Genomic DNA, 19,365 nt, shown 5'->3' with positions numbered 1-19,365 from the left:
TTGGTTCCTACTACCATCCCCACCACCTTAATAATAACTACAAGCAAGATTATTTTATAGGTATAGTGCTGGTGTGTCCTATCTAGAGTTTTCATAGCTGCTTTGGAACCCAGCAAGCCTCATTTGCTTGTGTCTCTCTCTGTCCTTTCCTTCTCAATGTCTTTTTCCCTAATTCCTTGCATCAATTAAAGCCCAGTAAGGAGAAAGAAACCACACCCATGAATGTGAAGAGGGAAAAGTTTTTTTTTAAGATTTTATTTATTTATGCATGAGACACATAGAGAGCGAGAGGCAGAGACACAGGCAGAAGGAGAAGCAGGCTCCATGCAGGGAGCCTGATGTAGGACTCGATCCTGGGTCTCCAGGATCACGCCCTGGGCTAAAGGCGGCACTAAACCACTGAGCCACCGGGGCTGCCCTGAAGAGGGAAAATTTAATAGAAGCATTAACTAGAAAAGATGGTTAACTTCTAAAAGGTATATAAGAAGATTCTGGAGGGTCCCAAAGTAACAAAGGCAGAAGGCAGGTACTCCCTTTAGACTGAGGAAGAGTGAACAAGGAGGAAATTAAAAATTTGGAGGAGACCCCTCCACTCAAGCCTAATAAAATTTGGACCACTTAGTAGAAGATATGGCTGCCACAAGAACACACACAGTTTGAGGGTGCTGAAGATGCTTTTCAAAAGGTGTGGGTGGAATTGGTCTATCAGAGAAGCCTGCTGGGTCCCAGAGAAACTTGCCAGAAAATTTGGGTAGAACAAAACTGGGCCTTCCACATTAAAAAATCCGACACCAGAACCAGGAAGGAAAGCTGCTTAGGAAGCCTTGGCCTTGCAGTATCCTTCCACCACAAGCCAAGTAGCAAAGGATAACTGTGAGTAAGTGTCTGGCTCCAGTATAACAAAGCAGGACAGAGAAGGGTGGATTTAGATATCTGAAAGGCCACACTCTTCCTCCTTTCTTCCCCACCTGCCTTTCTGCCTCTCCCTTTTCTCTCTTCCCCTTGCTTCCCTTTTAATTGGCCTTAACATGGTGTTGAAATTGATTAAATTTATTGAATCCATTTTTCACGAATTTTTGTTTAGAACTTTTTAAATCAGGGTGACTTTCATTTCTTCCTTGTATTTTTCTGTGGAAAGAAGGAATTAGGTTGTATGTTTATTCCTCTGTGGTTTAAAATTACTTTATTATTTTCCCCTAAGAGTCAGTGACCCGGGAAATCATGTGTTTTAATACCTTTCAGGTGTAAGTTATTCATTATCCCAGGCCCCAAGGAAGCAAAGTGGTTACACACACATCCTCAAGTTTATAATCTAGTTAACAAAATTAGATACGTGAAATAACTGAGAAAATTGATCTATGGATAACAAATGCTAAATGATTATTCATTACTACTGAGTTCATACTTGATAAAAGAGTGCTTATAAGGCTCATTCACATAGGTTTCCACTTAAAGTCATTGTGTTTTGAGAGGCTACTTTTAAATGGATAATTCTGCATCCTGTAAGATTATTTTCTGGTTGATTGTAGACATTATTACTTCCTTTATATTACAAAGTAGGCACAGTGGAAGGCACTTTGCCTACATTATCTCATGTATTCATCACAATGTCCTATGAGGTGGATGGCAGGCATTATCCCTTTCCAAAAGAGGAAAGATGAGGGAGGGCATTTCCTTGATGTCCCACAAGTAAATGACACATCGTCCTCAAGCCCATCACTGTTGCCTTGCTTATAGATACAGATTCTTGAATGAACAATTTGGAACAAATACAGCTTTAGAGAAGTTAAATAAAATCCAGAAATGGACTTTATAATTTTTTTAAAGGAAGAGAGGAAAATACACAGCATTGACTCTCCCTTTTGCCTTTTGTGGTGTCAATAGCTGGTTTCACCATATTTCCATTTTCTTCCAGTTCCACTGTTGCCCAGCCGTCTGAGATGCCCCCATCTCCTCTGGTGTGGGAGTGACGGTGGAAGATAATGTACTACTGAAGATGTAATGTAGCTTTCCACTGGAGTCTGGGATTTGCAATTCTGGAGGTTAATCATGCTTGTACTGTAATTTTACTAATGAAGTTTTAAATTAACAACCACTACTTGTATGATATGAATAATATTTAGAAATGTTACTAGACTTTTAATCTTGTAAAGTGGTTGTGCTTTTAGAAGAAAAATATTTTACCCAGAGTTGCACATGTTTTATGAATTTAGTGCAGCTGTTATGGCTCACCTCAGAACAAAAGAGAATTGAACCAAATTTGGGATTTTGGGGTTTTGTGTTTTTGTTTTGTTTTTCTTTTTTTAAAATGAAGTGAGATTGTTCACACACATATACACACACATAAAGGACAGTCATACATTTTGATATTTGAGCCATTCCTGAAAATTTGGGGTTTTCTAAAATGAAAGAATCTAGAAACCTTGCCTGCGACCAATCATGGAGCCACATGAGCTGATCGTGGCTGCACCTGGGGGGGTGGGGGGTGGGGCATGCCACCTAATGATCAAGCCCTATAATTAGCTTCTCATTAGAGCCGTGACGGTGATGTGTGCTGTCTAAAATCCAATGTTGTGGGTAGAGAGAATGAGTTTGTGACTAGGAGAGACGAAACTTCTGTTTTCCTTACCCAGTATAAATATATATATATATATTTAATCTATTTTTATTAGAAGTTTTTCTGCTCTTTCTTACATAAAGAAACCCCGAAGCATGCATCTTTCATGTGTGTAAATAATTCATTTCTGGGCTAATTTCAAAAGAATCCCAACATTGCTGTATAGAGAGAGAACTAGCTTGCACATTTTAGGTCTGTGAAATTTTGTGAGACTTTTCCTGCACTGGACAGTAAAAAAAATAAATAAATAAAGACAAAAACAAATTTTTAAAAATTTTAAAGCCACAAAAAAGGCACATAGGGAATTATGTCAAATGTGTTTGTGTCCTTAGGCAAAGCTGTGGGAGTCTTGAAATGTCACAGTAGTAAATAACTTATTACTTTTTGACAAATTCTTTTTTCTGTTGGAACACTGAATTCTTCTGTGCATATGTATATATGAATACAAAATTGAAGGCCTCTACCTCCTGGAGTTATACAACTTGGCTTGTTTACCTCCACATGCTGATGATGACTATTTTTTTTTTTTAAGTTCAATGTGGAGACTTGAAACTTGAATGTCCCTTCCAACTTTTATATTAAAAATAAAAAGACAAGAAAATTGAAGATTGTTTTTCACCTGTACAAGGAATACTAATGGATCGTCTTAAAATTGGTCTAGGAAAAAACCTTGTTGTGTGTTATGGACAATTAACTGTTAAAGTTATTGTAAGTTATCTGTATTTAGCAGAGTATTTTCATCTTGAGTGATCTGAGCTGAATTTGAAGACTATTAATAAGTTATGTTTGGAAGTTTTAACTTCAATGAAGTAATTATTTGCTGTGAAAGAAACAAACATTGAATTACTAAACAAAGATGGTGCAATATCTTTGTTTTTTTTTTATGAGGCTCCTGAGAATCAACCCAACTGAAGCATTTCAATTCACTTGAATGAGAAACGTGTTTAGTATCAAAAGAGCCCAAGAAGACACTGGTGTGAAAGGTACAATCTCAGAGGTTGGTCAATTACCGTGGCACACTTACTGGTCACTTTGTACAATGTAGATTTGAAGTACAGTGGTGAAAACATTAAATGTGACATTCGAAAAAGATGTGTCATCTGTTTTCTTTCAATTCTTTTCCTTTGTTTTCTCTTTAGTATAGCTTTTATTCCTGATTTTGCAGTTTTAAGACATTTCCTATTCATATTTCTATTTTGATCTTTGAGGAAATTAGTTGTGGTTTTTAAAAATCTTACCAGGATCTTTACATTGCCAAAAATATATCAAAAACTTAATATTTAAAGACATTATGAGTCAAATATATATAATTTGAAAGTCTTTTCAGACCTTAGAGTCTAATCCAGTGGTTTAAAAGCCTTTTTTTTCTTTTTGAGCAAAGAACTCTATTTTCATGTGAAACCAAATTTCAATACATTGGAGTCCAAAACATTAAATACATAAACTGGATGAAGCAGACTGCTGAGGACTTGACCTTACCCTTCCCTTCTTTTCTGCCTCCTTCCCCCGGCAGCCCAAAGGTAATTCCAGTGAAGGACAAAGTCCCAACTGGGTGGTAGTATAATTATGACCTGACCCCAGACTACCTAACTTTGGAATACTTCCCTGTGGTAGATAAGGCAACATGACTCTTGAGTTTGTAGATGGCATGTATTTCCCCTGTCTTTTCTTGATTTAGCAAAATGGATTTTTTTTCCTGACATGGAGGGAACTGACTGTTCTAACTCGTATAAATTAATACACTTACACATATTAGTTTGTACATCCAATAAACTTTTGAATACCTAACTGAATACAAGAATTACTTACTATCAATAAGCTTGAATAAGGAAACTAGTTGTCATTACTTACAAGAGAACAATATGAATTGCACATATAACAGTTTGAAACAAATTCTTCACAAATATTAGAGAAAATATATTGACCTGTTCCCACTGGAACCTGTTCAGCTAACCAAGGATGTGTGTCTCGTTTTTTGTTTTTTGTTTTTTTTTAATTTAAAATTGTTGGTAATTGCAAAAATGTGGAATTTCTACAGTCAGTGGAATCAGTATGGACAGATAAGTTAGGGCTCTAATCAGCTCCAATTTGTTTGCAGTTTAGGTATAAGAACCCAGAAGATGGAGGTAATTTCTTGTGATAGTTCATAAAGTTTGGAATTTTGTTTTTCTTATATGCTAAATCATTTAAAATACTACTTTTATATTAAAAATATATTAAATAATAGAATACAACATTTGCATGAATTTTGAAATAAAGGCCCCTTTTGGGGGAGCTATTCCTACTGTGCTCTAAGTAGTGTCTAAACACCATGGGTAGTAAATGAGCACTTTGAGTCTTCTCTCCACCTCTCCTTCCTTAAAGACTCTTTCCTTGTCTTCCGTAATACCACTCTGTTTTTCTCCCTTCTTGGGGGCCTATATAGGCTCCTTTTTCTGCTCAATCCTCATAATGTTGTGCTCCCTCGGCTAGGGATAAATCCTGGCTTCTAAAGCCACAGGTTTTTGATGTGGCTACTTGGTAGAGTCACCTGGAGAACTATCAGAAATTCTAGTGCCTAGGCTACCCCCAGACCAATTAAATCAGATTCTCTCTAGAGGCAAGTCAGGCATCAGTTTTATGTTTTGTTTTTTTGTGAGATTTTTTTTTTTTAATTCTCCAGTTGATTCCAATGTGCAGCTAAGATTACAATCCACTGTTGACTACTCTCATCTTGTGACCTCATCTGCCCTCATGGCCTCAATGAGTGTAAGAGAATGAACCCAAATCTCTTACCTATATACCCAGATTTTTCTGCTAGGTCCCTATTAGAAATTTCCACTTGGTTATCTTCTAGGCATTTCAGACATGTCAAAAATGAAATTAAGGGACGCCTGGGTGGCTCAGCGGTTGAGCATCTGCCTTCCAATCAGGGCTTGATCCCAGTCCGGGAATCGATTCCCAAATTGGGCTCCCTGCAAGGAGGCTGCTTCTCCCTCTGCCTATGTCTCTGCCTCTCCCTGTGTGTCTCTCATGAATAAATAAGATCTTTTTAATAAAAAAAAATTAAATTAATGTTTCTCACACAACTTTATTATTATTCTCACTTTTCCATACTGGTTCTCTTTTCCCCCATCCTAGACTAGGGCCATCCTTAGCAATTCATGAGGAATTGTGGAAGAAAAAGGAATTTGTATGTTTGGGGGCAAGAGGACAGAGTTGTGAGCTGGCCCAGGCTATAGCACCCTCTTCACATTAAGTTAGGACCTGTGCCAGGATGGTACTCTTGATTTAACTTTTTTCTGGAAGAGGAGGTAGAAGACAATGGCTCAAGTTACAGTGTTCCATCTGCTTCCTTCCCCTCAATCCTGGGCCTGGACTTCACCATCCACCCCATTATTTAAGCCAGAAGTCAGAGTCTTCCTCACTCCCATCTTTCCTCCAGAATTCATGCACATTTTGCATTCCATTCTTTAATATTCTTTTTATGTTCTAAATGGTATGCCATAAAATAAAAATAAGTTTCTTAGTTAATGAGTTAGAGGCTAGTGACTCTAACTTTCCATTTTGGAAATCAGGGCTGAATTGAAGAAACTGATAATACTTGCTGAACTTAACATCCTGTTTCTTCTCTCAAGATTAAAGTAGTTTAAGAATCAAACCCATAAGTGGTGACATTTTTCCTACACTTTTTTTTACATATGTGTCAGGTGTACAGCTCTATACTTTGACATCTGTATACACTACGAAGTGATCATCAGCAAAAGTTAAGTTTACCATCAATTACCAAACGGTTGCTCCTCTTCACCCATTTTGTCCACCCCCCGCCCAACCTTCTCTAACCATTAGTCTGTTCTCTGTATCTATGAGTTTGGTTTGGTTTGGTGGTTTTTAGATCCCACATGAGTGAAATTATATGGCATTCGTCTTCATCTGACTTCTTTTGCTTAGCGTAATAAATACATGCAAGGTCCATCCATTGCAAGATTTCGCTTTTTTAATTGGCTGAGTAATATTCCATTGCATAAATATATCACATCCTCTTTACCCATCTATTGATGGACACATAGGTTGTTTTTATATCTTGGCATTTTGTAAACAATGCTGCAATGAACATAGGAATACCTATATCTTTTCAAATTCATGTTTTCATATTTGTCAGATAAATACCTAGAACTGGAATAGCTAGGTCATATGGTAGTTCTTAATTTTTTGAGAACTCTCCATAGTGTTTTCATAGTAGTTGCACCAATTTGCAATCCCAAACATACAAGGGTTTCCTTTTCTCCACATCCATTACAACACTTATTTTTGTTGTTTTGAGAACAGTAGCCATTCTGATAGATTTGAGGTGATATCACATTGCGATGTTGATTTGCATTTCCCTAACAACTAGTGATGTTGAACATCTTTTCAGGTGCCTGTTGGCCACCTGTATGTGTTCTCCAAAGAAATGTTTAATCAGATCCTGTGCCAGTTTTTTAATTGTGTTGTTTTTCTGTTGAGTTGTATGAGTTCCTTGTATATTTCCGCTAATAACCCCTTATCACATAAATGGTTTGCAAATACCTTCTATTTAGTAGGTTGCCATTTTGTTTTGATAATGGTTTCTGTTGCTGTGCAGAAGCTTTTTAGTTTATTTTTGCTTTAGTTTCCCTTGTCTTTGGAATCTGATCCACAAAAATGCTGCTAAAACCAATGTCAGGGAGTTTACTATCTGTGTTTTCTTGGAATTTTATGGTTTCATGTCTTATATTCAAGTCTGTAATCCATTTTTAGTTCATTTTTGTGTATAGTGTAAGATAGTGGTCTAGTTTCATTCTTTTGCACATGGCTGTCCAGCTTCCCCAGCACCATTTCTTGAAGAAACTATCCTTTCTCCATTGTATTTCTTGGCTCCTTTGTCACAGATTAATTGTCCATGTATGTGTGGGTTTATTCTGGGCTCTCAATTATGTTTCATTGATCTGTGTGTCTGTTTCTGCACCAGTACCATACTGTTTTGATTACTATAGCTTTGTAGTATAGTTTTTTTTTTAAGATTTTATTTATTTATGAGAGACAGAGAGAGAGAGAGAGAGAGAGGCAGAGACAGAGGCAGAGGCAGAGGGAGGAGCAGGCTCTCTACAGGAGCCCAATGTGGGACTTGATCCCAGACCCCAGGATCATGCCCTGAGTCAAAGGCAGACGCTCAACCGCTGAGCCACCCAGGTCTCCCTGTAGTATAGTTTTAAATCAGGGAGCCTGATATGTACAGTTTTATTGTTCCTTCTCAAGATTGTTTTGGCTATTCAGGATCTTTTGTGGTTCCATACACGTTTTAGAATTATTTTGGATAACTTTTATTTCTTGAATAAAAGTGAAGTATGCCATTGGAATTTTGATAGGTATTGCATTGAATCTGTAGATTGCTTTGGGTATTATGGACATTTTAACAATATTAAGTCTTCCAGTCTACAAACACAAAATATCTTTCCATCTGTATACTCTTAGTTTCTTTCTTTCATCAGCATCTTATAGTTTTGTTGTTTTTTTAAAGATTTTATTTATTATTCATAAGAGACAGAGAGAGAGAAACACAGACAGAGGGAGAAGCAGACTCCTCACAGGGAGTCTGATGTGGAACTTAAACCCTGGACCGGGATCACGCCTTGAGCCGAGGCAGATGCTCAACCACTGAGCTACCCAGGCATCCCAGCATCTTATAGTTTTCAGTATACAAGTCTTCTACTTCCTTGGTTTAATTTATTTCTAGGTAATTTATTCTTTTTGGTGCAATTGTAAATGGTTCGGACTTTAAATTTTTTTTTTTAAGTAATCTCTACACCCAATGCAGGGCTCAAATTTACAACCCCAAGATCATGAGTCACATGCTCTACTGACTGAGCCAGCCAGGCATCCCAGTATTGTTTTCTTAATTTCTCAGTTGTCATGTTACTGGTGTATAAAAATGCCACAGATACCTGTATATTGATTTTATAACCTCCAACTGTACTGAATTAATAGTTCTAATTGTATTTTGGTAGTTTTTATTTATAGATATAGATATATAGACAGATAGGGATATATAGATATAGAGAAAGTCAGTCATGTGTGCAGATACTGGCAGTTACACTTCTTTCCTTTCCAATTTGGATAACTTTTATTTCTTTTTCTTACCTAATTTCCATGGCTAGGACTTCCAATACTATGTTGAATAAAAGTGGCATCCTTGTCTTATTCCTGATCTTAGAGGAAAAGTTTTCAGCTTTTCACCATTGAATATGATTTTTTTTTCATTGAGTCTGATTTTAATATAGGATTCTCATATATGACCCTTATGAGATATGTTCCTTCTATTCCCACTTCATTGAGAGTCTTTATAAATGGATGTTGAATTTTATAAAATGCTTTTTCCACATCTATTGAAATGATCATATGATTTTTCTTTTATTTTGTTCATGTGAAGTTATCACATTGATTTGTAGGTGTCGAACCATCCTTGCATCCCTGAAATAAATCCCACTTGATCATGGTATATAATCGTTTTAAAGTATTTTTGGACTTGGATTGCTAATATTGTGTTGAGGATTTTTGCATCCATGTTCATCAAATATATTGATCTGTAATTTTTTACGGGTGTCCTTGCCTGGTTTTAGTATAAGGGTAATGCTGGCCTTGAAAAATGTGTTAGGAGCTTTCCCTCATCTTTGGTTCTTTTTTGAAGAGTTTGAGCAAGGTCAGTATTAAATCTTTGAGTAAAAAAAAAAAAAAAAAAAAACTTTGAGTGTGTGGCAGAAATCTCTAGTGAAGCTGCCTGGTCCTGGACTTCTGTTTGTTGAGAGATTTTTTCATTACTGCTCCATCCTCCTTACTACTAATCAGTCTATTCACATTTTCAATTTATTCATGATTCAATCTTGGAAGATTGTATGTTTCTAGGAATTTATCCATTTTTTTTAGGTTGTCTAGCTTGTTGGTATATAATTGTTTTCCCTACTTTTTTTTTAAGATTTATTTATTTATTTGCATGAGAGAAAGCACAAACCAGGGGGAAAGGCAGAGGGAGAGGGAGAAGTAGACTCCCCACTGAGCAGGGAGCCTGATGCAGGGCTCTGTCCCAGGACCCTGGGATCATGACCTGAGCCAAAGGCAAATGCTTAACCAACTGAGCCACCCAGGCATCCCTGCTTTCCCTACATTTTTAGGTGACTTTATCAGTAAATGAACGAGGCCCAGAATCTTGGAAAGAAGTAGTAAATTGCTATTGGTAGAACTTTAAACAAGTAGACCTTCTTGCTGGGAGGTCAGCATCTATGTTAGGTAGCAGACTTCAGAGGTCTCTGATCCAGTGGTCAGTTTCCTCATGTGTCAGGGAAATATTCATCAAAGATCTCTAAAGAGGGGGCAGCCTGGGTGGCTCAGCGGTTTAGCGCCGCCTTCAGCCCAGGGCATGATCCTGGAGACCGAGGATCGAGTCCCACATCGAGCTCCCTGCATGGAGCCTGCTTCTCCCTCTGCCTGTGTCTCTGCCTCTCCCTCTTTCTTGCTGTGTGTTTCTCATGAATGAATAAATAAATAAAATCTCAATTAAAAAAAAAGATCTCGGGATCCCTGGGTGGCGCAGCGGTTTGGCGCCTGCCTTTGGCCCAGGGCGCGATCCTGGAGACCCGGGATCGAATCCCACGTCGGGCTCCCGGTGCATGGAGCCTGCTTCTCCCTCTGCCTGTGTCTCTGCCTCTCTCTCTCTCTCTATGTGACTATCATAAATAAATAAAATTTAAAAAAAAAAAAAAAAGATCTCTAAAGAAGAGTTTTTTTTTTTTTTTAAGATTTTATTTATTTATTCACTAGAGACAGAGAGAGGTGGACACAGGCAGAGGGAGAAGCAAGCTCCATGCAGGGAGCCCGATGTGGGACTCGATCCCAGGTCTCCAGGATCACGCACCGGGCCAAAGGCGGCGCTCAACCGCTGAGCCACCCGGGCTACCCAGATGAGTTTATTTTTATTTTTATTTTGATAATAACACTAATTTTCAGAGCTCATCATCCTCACAGCCAACTTACCTTCATCCAGTTCTTAATTGTAGCAACTATATCATAATTTTTAGAATGAACAGCTTTAGAATCTTTCAGAATGCTTATCCTTAAGAAAAATCTTGTACAGACAATATTGCAGGTTCCTTTTAAAAATATTAGAGTGTGTGTGTGTTAGTATTGCATTCACATGGCACAATCTACAAAAGGACAGTGAAAAGGGAATCATTTTCCCTAAAGCCAAACCACCATTTCTAGTTTCTGTGGATCATTCCAGAGACACTCTGCATAATCAAGCTTATATATTTTTATAGGAATGATAGCATAATCTGCACACTGTCTTCCACCTCCCTTTTTCCATGTGATATATGTGAAAGATTGTTCCACATGAATACCTACAGAGCTAATGCTTCTAATTTGAGCCACATTTTTTATTATGAAGGTAAACAATGAATAACTTGAATTAATGATCCCGTATCCATGTTTTTATCCTTTGTCACAACATTGTTTTCCATGAGGACAAATAATTCAAGGTAGAACTAACCCAATTTTCTCCCAGGTAAGCCATTGTGCATGTATGTAGTAGTACATGTTTTTTACATCATTTCTTATTTTATTACAGATTCTTTTTTTTTAAGATTTTATTTATTCATTCATGAAAGACACACACAGAGAGAGGCAGAGACACAGAGAGAGAAGCAGGCTCCGTGCAGGGAGCCCCATGCAGGACTCAATCCTGGGACTCCGGGATCATGCCCTGAGCCAAAGGCAGGCACTCAACTGCTGAGCCACCCAGGTGTCCCTATTACAGATTCTCTTAAACGACATATTCAAGCCACATTTTTTGTAAACAAACCATTTTCCATCTCCCTAAACACACTGGGAAAATCTAGAGGCATTTAGTTGACAGGTTCAGATGTGTCTCTGTCTACTCATCTCTGTACTTTTTTTCATCTATCCTATTTGCCAAAACTCATGTCATTCAAGAGTTCTTCAGTTACTTTACCAACAAGGGCCTTGAAAATCAACATGTCTTCACATACATCATCATACATATGGCAAATAAACGCCAATTGAATGACCACATATTTAATATCCATGCTCTCAGCTAACTCAAGAATCAGGGGAAGTTGAGTTTTGCAACTAGTTTTGTTCATATGTCTTTTTAAGTACAGCAAAAATGTTTTTATTTCCAGCAATACAGATGATTTGATATTCTAAAAAACTATGAAACAAACACCTAAGAATCCTTGATGAAATATAACAATAAGTAGCCAAACTTCTAGAAAGAAGGGAAATCTTTAAGGACCAAAACCAGAGAACACTAGAGCCATTGCTTCCCTAAGGTCATTTGCCAACTGGTAAAAAATATAGCAGCTAATATTAAAGCTAATATTTATCAACTGATTATAATATGTCAGGCCCTGCTTGAAGTACCATACAAATATTAATTGTACAACAACCCCATAATGTGGGTACTATTATTAGTCCCATCTTTCAGTGGAAGACACAGACTCGAACATATTAGAACCTTGACTAGTAATACTACACGGGGGAGACAGGAGACATGACCCTGAGCAAGAAATGGAATTAAAATTTAGATTCCCACATATAGCTGAAATATTCAATGAGCTATTCCTTCAGTTAAAGGAAAAAAACAAAGTCCAGCCTGTCACAAGGAAATGTATCTGTTACAACCTTAGCTGTTGGTGGGAAAGAAGTCTTCCACAAGAATACTAAACCATACTTAGTTTACCCATACTCATCATTTAGAGTTCAGATTTATGCTACAATCAAAGCCTGGGAAATGCAAATCAAAATACTAAAGTGGCTCCCAGCTAATAGTGCCCTGGAGTGCCTGGCAAAAGCAAACATAGATAAAACACACCAAAATATGAGCTCACAACCCCAAATTACAAAACATAAAGAAATAAGCGACTATATAGGAGAGACCATTAAAAACTAAGTACTGGGGCAGCCCAGGTGGCTCAGCAGTTTAGTGCCACCTTCAGCCTGGGCCCTGATCCTGGAGACCCGGGATCAAGTCCCACGTCGGCTCCCTGCGTGGAGCCTGCTTCTCCCTCTGCCTGTGTCTCTGCCTCTCTCTCTCTCTGTGTCTCTCATGAATGAATGAATAAGATCTTAATAAATAAATAATAAGTAAATAAATAAATACTAAGTACTAAAGATATGGAAGTACTGAATGCAAAATACAAAATGATTATGCTTTAAAATTTTTAGAGAAATGAAGGTATAATATTGTACTTTACAGGTTGGGGGGGGGGCGCCTGGGTGAGTCAATCAGTTAAGTATCTGACTCTTGATTTCAGCTCAGGTAAGGATCTCAGGGTTATTAGATTGAGCCCAACATCAGGCTTTGCTCTGGGTATGGAGCCTGCTTAATATCCTCTACCACTCCCAACCCACTCTCTCCTCTTAAAAAAAAAAAAAGAAGGCCAAGCTAGAAAGAAAAGTCATTGAACCATGACCAGGCAAATTTGAAAATTAATAAATTTATGCAAATGAAAAAAATCATTGAAAAAATATAGAATGAATCAGTTAAACAGTTCGATTGAACACTGCCAAAGGAAAAACTAAAACTTGTGAAAGATTACGAAGAATACATTACCTATTATATAGCAGAAACACACAAATATGCACAGGAGATAATAAAAAACATTAAGAGACTTGAGGGATATAGTGAAAAAGATCAAATCCATATAAAATGAGAGTTCAAAAAAAAAATGGGAGTTCCAAAGATAACAGAAGAGAGTAAAAATTAAATAGATGAAAATTTTCTAGATTTTGTCATAATAGGGAATCTTTGGATTTAGGAAGAACACAAATCATAAGCAGGATATATAATGTGTAGTGAAATGGCAGGATGACAAAGCAGTCCTATATATAACAGAGAAAAATTGCCTAAAAGGATTAACATTGAAAACGACTTCTCAACAGCAACAACTGAAGCTAGAAGACAACAGAATGAAATTCAAAGTTTTAAGAAGAAATGTTAACCTAAAATTATAAACTGTCATTTAGTGCAAAGACTTAAAGATATTTTCAAAACACAAATTCAGTTTGCTATGAATAGATCATCACCAAAGGATGTACTTCAAGAAGAAGAAGGAACGCCTGGGTGGCTCAATGTTTGAGCATCTGCCTTCTTATCAGGGCGTGATCCTGGAGACCGGGGATCTAGTCCCATGTCGGGCTCCCTGCATGGAGCCTGCTTCTCCCTCTGCCTGTGTCTCTGCCTGTGCGTGTGTGTGTGTGTGTCTCTCATGAATAAATAAATAAAATCATAAAAAGAAAAAAAAAAAAGCAGATCTCCAATGCAAGAATTGATGAACATGTAGGGAAAACTAAGCAAATGCAGATTGCATAAAGCAATAATAATAATGTCTAGTTGGGAAGGGGATAAAATCAGACCGGGATTCTCTAAACTAGGATACACACACCTGTGGAGGTAAATGAGACTCTTGGAGTTGCAGAGGCACATCTGTTTTTTTAAGAGAGTCAGCTTCAAATTGTTCCTACCATCCTCATTATCCCATGTGACCACCACCTCCCCCTTCACAATTACCATTCTCCTGCTTTACAAAAGAAACATACTTCTTAGACCATAATTACTACTGTGGCACAATGACCCTGTGTGTAAAAAGCTTGGTCGCTAAGTAAAAGGGACAATATGAAAGTTTTTGTTTATAAAGCCCCCACCTCTTTCATCTCCCTGCTGCCAAATAATACATCAATCCTGAGAGAGAACTTCTTGAAAGTAAAGCAGAGAGCATTACTAAGAAATATTGAGACTAGCAGAATTTTCGTTCACTCAGGCAACAAATTCATACCACAGCTCTGTCTTAAAATTCAGAAGTGCGAGGGTTTTTTATGGAAACATGTATAAAATGAAGCCAGACTTTTTCTAACAGAAATTAAATTTTGACTGCTTGGTTTGCCAATAAGGACTTTTCAATCAATTCGTATGGTAGTCATTTTTTCCATAATTAGAATTAGCTGGAATCCGCAGCTACCAAGTTCTGACAAAAATAGGCAAAAGATTTAAAAATTATCAAAAAATATTGTACAAATGTTGGCGAGAATGTGAGAAGTTGGAACCCTTGTACATGGCTGATGGGAGTGTAAAATGGCGCAGCCGCTATGGAAAAGTATGGCAGTTCCTAAAATTATAATTATTTTTTGATCCAGCAGTCCCATTTCTGGGTATATACCTAAAAGAATTATAAGCAGGGACTTAAACAGATATTTGAATGCCAATGTTCATAGCACTAATTCACAATAGCCATAAGGTGGAAACTGCCCAAATGTCCATCCATGGATGCATGGATAAACAAAATGTGTATTTATATATTTTTATATATGCATATACACCATGGAATATTATTCAGGCTTTAAAGGAAATGCTGATACATATACACAAATGAGCCTTGAACACATGTGACATGAAAGAAACCAGACACAAAAGAAAAATATTGTATAATTCTATTTATATGAGGTACCTAGAATAGTCCAATTCATAGAAGGTAGTATAATGGTTACCAGTGGAGAATGGACAGTTAATGTTTTATAGGTATGGAACCTCAGATTGAGATGATGAAAAAGTTCTGGACATGGGTAATGGTGCTGGCTGCACAACAATGTGAATGTACTTAATGCCACTGAACTGTATAGTTAAAATGTTTAAAATGGTAAATTGTGTGCATATTTTACCACAATATACACTACATATGTAAAGCTGTGATGTCCCAGAAATAGAAGTTTATTCATTAGATAATTTGTCTCTTTTCTAAGTAATAATTTATTTTAGATCCTTAAAATGATTTTAATTGTAAATTTAAGGCTTCACTTCTGGACTCTCAATTCCATTCTACAGTGTCTTGATTATTGTTGCTTTACAGTAAGTTTTGAAATCAGGAAGAGTGAGTGGAGTCCTCCAACTTTGTTCATTTTCAAGACTGGCTCTTCTGAGTCCCCTGCATTTCCATACGAATTTAATTTTTTTTAATTTTTAAAAAAGATTTTATTTATTCATGAGAGAGAGAGAGAGAGAGAGAGAGGCAGACACATAGGCAGAAGGAGAAGCAGGCTCTCCACAGAGAACCCCATGCGGGACTGGATCCCAGGACACCAGGATCATGCCAAGCTGAAGGCAGACGCTCGACTGCCAAGCCACTCACATATTCCATATTTTTAAAAAATTTTAAAAGATTTAAAAATCTTTATTTACTTGAGAGAACGAGTAAGAGAGGGCACAAGCAGGGTGAGGGGCAGAGGGAGAAGGGGGTGTCTGCTGGGCTCAATCCTGGGACTCTCTGGGATCATGACCTGAGCCAAAGGCAGATGCTTAGCCCACACTAAGCCACCCAGGGGCCCCTCCGTATGAATTTTAGAAACAATTTGTTAATTTCTGCAGAGGCCAGCTAAGATTTTGATAAGGATTACACTGACTCTTGTAGATCAGTTTGGGGAATTTGTCATGTTAACCATATTAAACCTTTCAATCCATGAACGTGGGATGTCACCATTTATTTAGCTCTTCTGTTCTTTCAAGGTTTTGTAATGTTCTATTACAAGTCTTGTACTTCCTTTATTAAATTTATTTCCAAGTAGTTATTTTTTATGGAATTGTCTTGATTTCATTTTCAGATTGTTCATTACTAATATATAAAAATACAATTAATTTTTGTGTATTGATACTTATCCCACAACCTGGCTGAACTCATTGATTAGTTCTAATAATTTTTTTACATAAAATTTATTATAAAATTTATTATTTGGATTTTATAATAAAGTTTAACGTTCTCTGGAAAAAACACTGTAATCCAAAAATTTTATATAAAACCTTTTCTGGTTCCCCCCCCCCGCCCCGGGGATAAAACAGAATAATGAAAAGTTTCCAGTTATTTTTTTTATTTCCAAACAGGAAAGCAGCAGGTCCCTCCTAGCACCTCAGCTGTGATTCCAATGGAAGGATTCCACTTCCACCACCAGGGCGGCCACTGCTGGGCTAATGGTGTTTGTCTCATCACAATGCAAATAATTTTCCAAAGGTGCTAAATATTGCCTCATCTCAGAAAGACAAGGAAACTGTTCAGAGCCTCCTCCCCCCTTTATAAAATCAGTCTTTCACTTACCCTTTGCTTTGGGCGGGGGAACCTGCTGGTGGATCAGCCCCGTCCTCCCTCCTCCCCAGGGCCATTTGCCTCCTACCACTTATCTGACCTCAAGTGAAGAGCCGGCAGTTCCCCCACTAAAGGAATTTCAAACATAAGGCAGCAACTGCCCAGAGATTTTTTTTCGGGTAGAAAATCCTGGTAGGGAAAGTGCTTGGCTTTGAAAGTCTTTATCTACAGATAACAAACTTGGCTGGGTGAGAGGTTTTCTGAGGAATGGTCACATTAGCAGCTGTATGCTTACACGTTCCCTGGGCAAATCCCGGCTTAGGGGCCCCACGTGCTGCTCCCCCCACCCCCACCCCCGCCAGCAAGCAGTGTTAATCAGCATGGAGTACAGCTTAGGAGGGGCGGCCTGGTCCCCAAAGCCACTGTTGGGGCTGGGCTCCTCCGGGCAAGCTGTGTGGGAGTGCTCCACCTGCCCCGGCCAGCCCTGGGCCACCAGCACTCGGGGTCCGACAGCTTCTGTCACCCCTGCCCTTCATCCTGCACACCACGAAGAACCTTCACCCTCACCTTCACCTCCTCCACCCCCTCCCGCCCCATGCCCTCCTTCCCTAGGGCTCTGTCCTTCTGTCCCACCTCCTCTCCAGGGCCCAAACCCCTGCACACCCTCAGCCTTCTCCTGTGGCAGGACCTGATACCAGGCACCGGCCCTCCCAGGTCTCGGTATCCCCACAGCCCTCACCAGGGGAGGCTGTTCATTTGTTCACACACCCCAAGCTCAGGGTCAGGAGGTGGGCTCACCAGCCTCCCTGCTCCCCAAGGCTACCAGCACACCGTTTCCCCTCCACCCTGTGAAGTTTAAGCCATGCCTCAGCCTAAGCCCACCTTCCCTGGGTTACTCCCCGGTGGTCGTCCCCACCCATCCACCCCACGCCCTGGTTCTCTGGCCCTTGACCCCATCTCCAAACACCTACCCCCTCCTCTCCATTTCAGCCACACCTTCCCATGCACAGAATTTCTTGTGACACCAGGAATTCCAACCCTGTGCCCCCCTGTCCTCATCTCCCCGCCTTCAGGCCCACTCCCGCAGGAACTCCCACCACACCAGCCCTGCCTCCTCACATCCACTCCCTCACATCCATTCCCAGGCTGTAGCCCTCAGGCCCCCTCGGCCTCCTCCCCTACCTATTCTGGAGCACATGCTCCGTCTCATCAACCCCTCCTGTCCAATGTCTCAAAACTGCCACTCTCCCTGAACCCCAAACCCAGATTAAGTCAAGCCCTTTTTCCTGAACCAGACCCCACAGTGCAGAAAAGCACACAGCCTAGGAGACCGGGCCCCCAGATCAATGGCCACCTACTTCGGCTGGGCCCTCTACACTGCCACCAATTTCTCTGTCCCAGTCCCCACAGGCCCACTCTGACCTCACCTTAATCCTTCCATTCTCTCCAGCAACTTGGGGGCCTTGAACCACATTTCCTGCTCTCTTCTATAATGTCAACCTCTCCCCGTGACCCAGAAACTTCCAACAGCATCTAAACAAGTGAAAGTGTCCCAGTCTCTCTCATCTGAGAAAGAAGCCCTCTGTGGGGCACATCTCCCTCAAGCTCCTGCCCCATCCTCTCCTTTCCTCCTAACCAGATGTCTGCACTCCCTGCCCTGCTGTCACCTGGCCCCTGCCTCCACATGCCACAAGTGCTCTCAGAGGGCCACTGCAGGGCCATTCGGTGCTGCTCTGACCCAAGTGATCACACACACACCGTGTTTCCATGGCATCACATTCCTGTTGTGCACCTGTGCCTCGGCGCCCTCCTCACACCACCCTTGAGGATGGAGCTCCTCCAGGACCTCTTACGGGGCCCCTCTGCTCTCAACACTTCCACTCCCATCAAACGCTGATGCCACACAAATCTACACCCCCAGACAGGTTCATCCAACTGCCTCCTAGACTTCTCCACTCAGAGGCAGCAGACACTGCTCAGTGTCAACACAGCCAGAAACAGATTACCTTTCTCTTCAACTCACTTCTCCTGTATCCCACTCCTCAGTGAATGATTCAGTTAAAGACCCATATTTGCAGAATGAATAAATCCTCCCGCATTCTTCGGGGCCAACCAAGACCTGTCCATCCTCTTACTATATCCCTGTGTTTCTTGTTTAATTGACGCTGGCTGCCTCCCAGGCAACCCCTGGGAGGCTGCGCGACCCCTCGGTTCCGACGGGACAGGGATCCTGCCGGTGTCCCCACGGCCCTGAACGCCCCGCACACGGGAGCCGCTCAGTCGGCGTTACGGGCTTGCGGTGAATGGACGAAGTGCGAGCGAAAGGGAGCGCAGCGCGCGGCGCACTCGGCGGCCGGAGGGGCGGCGGGCGGCAGCGCGGGGCACGCCAGCTCAGTCTGCACGCCGCGCGCCCAGGAGCCGGCCCACGCTGCGGGCGAGGAGCCCCGCCCCCGGCCCACGCGGCGCCCCCCGGCGGCCAATGGAAATGGCCTGCGGGGCGCCGCCTCGACACGCTATAGACGGACGAGCCAATGGGAGCGCTCGGCGACGAGCACCGCTCCCGCCGCGGCTTCGCAGCCAGCCAATGGGAGAGGCCGGCGTAGCGCTCCA

At 40.4% G+C, this 19,365-nt stretch overlaps 1 protein-coding gene across 1 annotated transcript in view; it reads left to right on the top strand.

The window, feature by feature from the left end:
- NLK (nemo like kinase) overlaps positions 1-3,707 on the top strand; it is a 158,753-nt gene extending 155,046 nt beyond the window's left edge. Inside the window, exon 11 of the mRNA XM_072779365.1 lies at positions 1,916-3,707. Coding sequence (XP_072635466.1) covers positions 1,916-1,970 — 55 coding nt within the window. The 3' untranslated portion in view covers positions 1,971-3,707. The remainder of the gene's footprint in view (positions 1-1,915) is intronic.
- Positions 3,708-19,365: the final 15,658 nt, after the last annotated feature.

The sequence above is a fragment of the Canis lupus genome, chromosome 16, assembly GCF_048164855.1.
Source record: "Canis lupus baileyi chromosome 16, mCanLup2.hap1, whole genome shotgun sequence".
Classification (NCBI taxonomy): Eukaryota; Metazoa; Chordata; class Mammalia; order Carnivora; family Canidae; genus Canis; species Canis lupus.
Note: the sequence above shows the minus strand (reverse complement) of the source record. Positions and strands in the feature narration are given on the sequence as shown.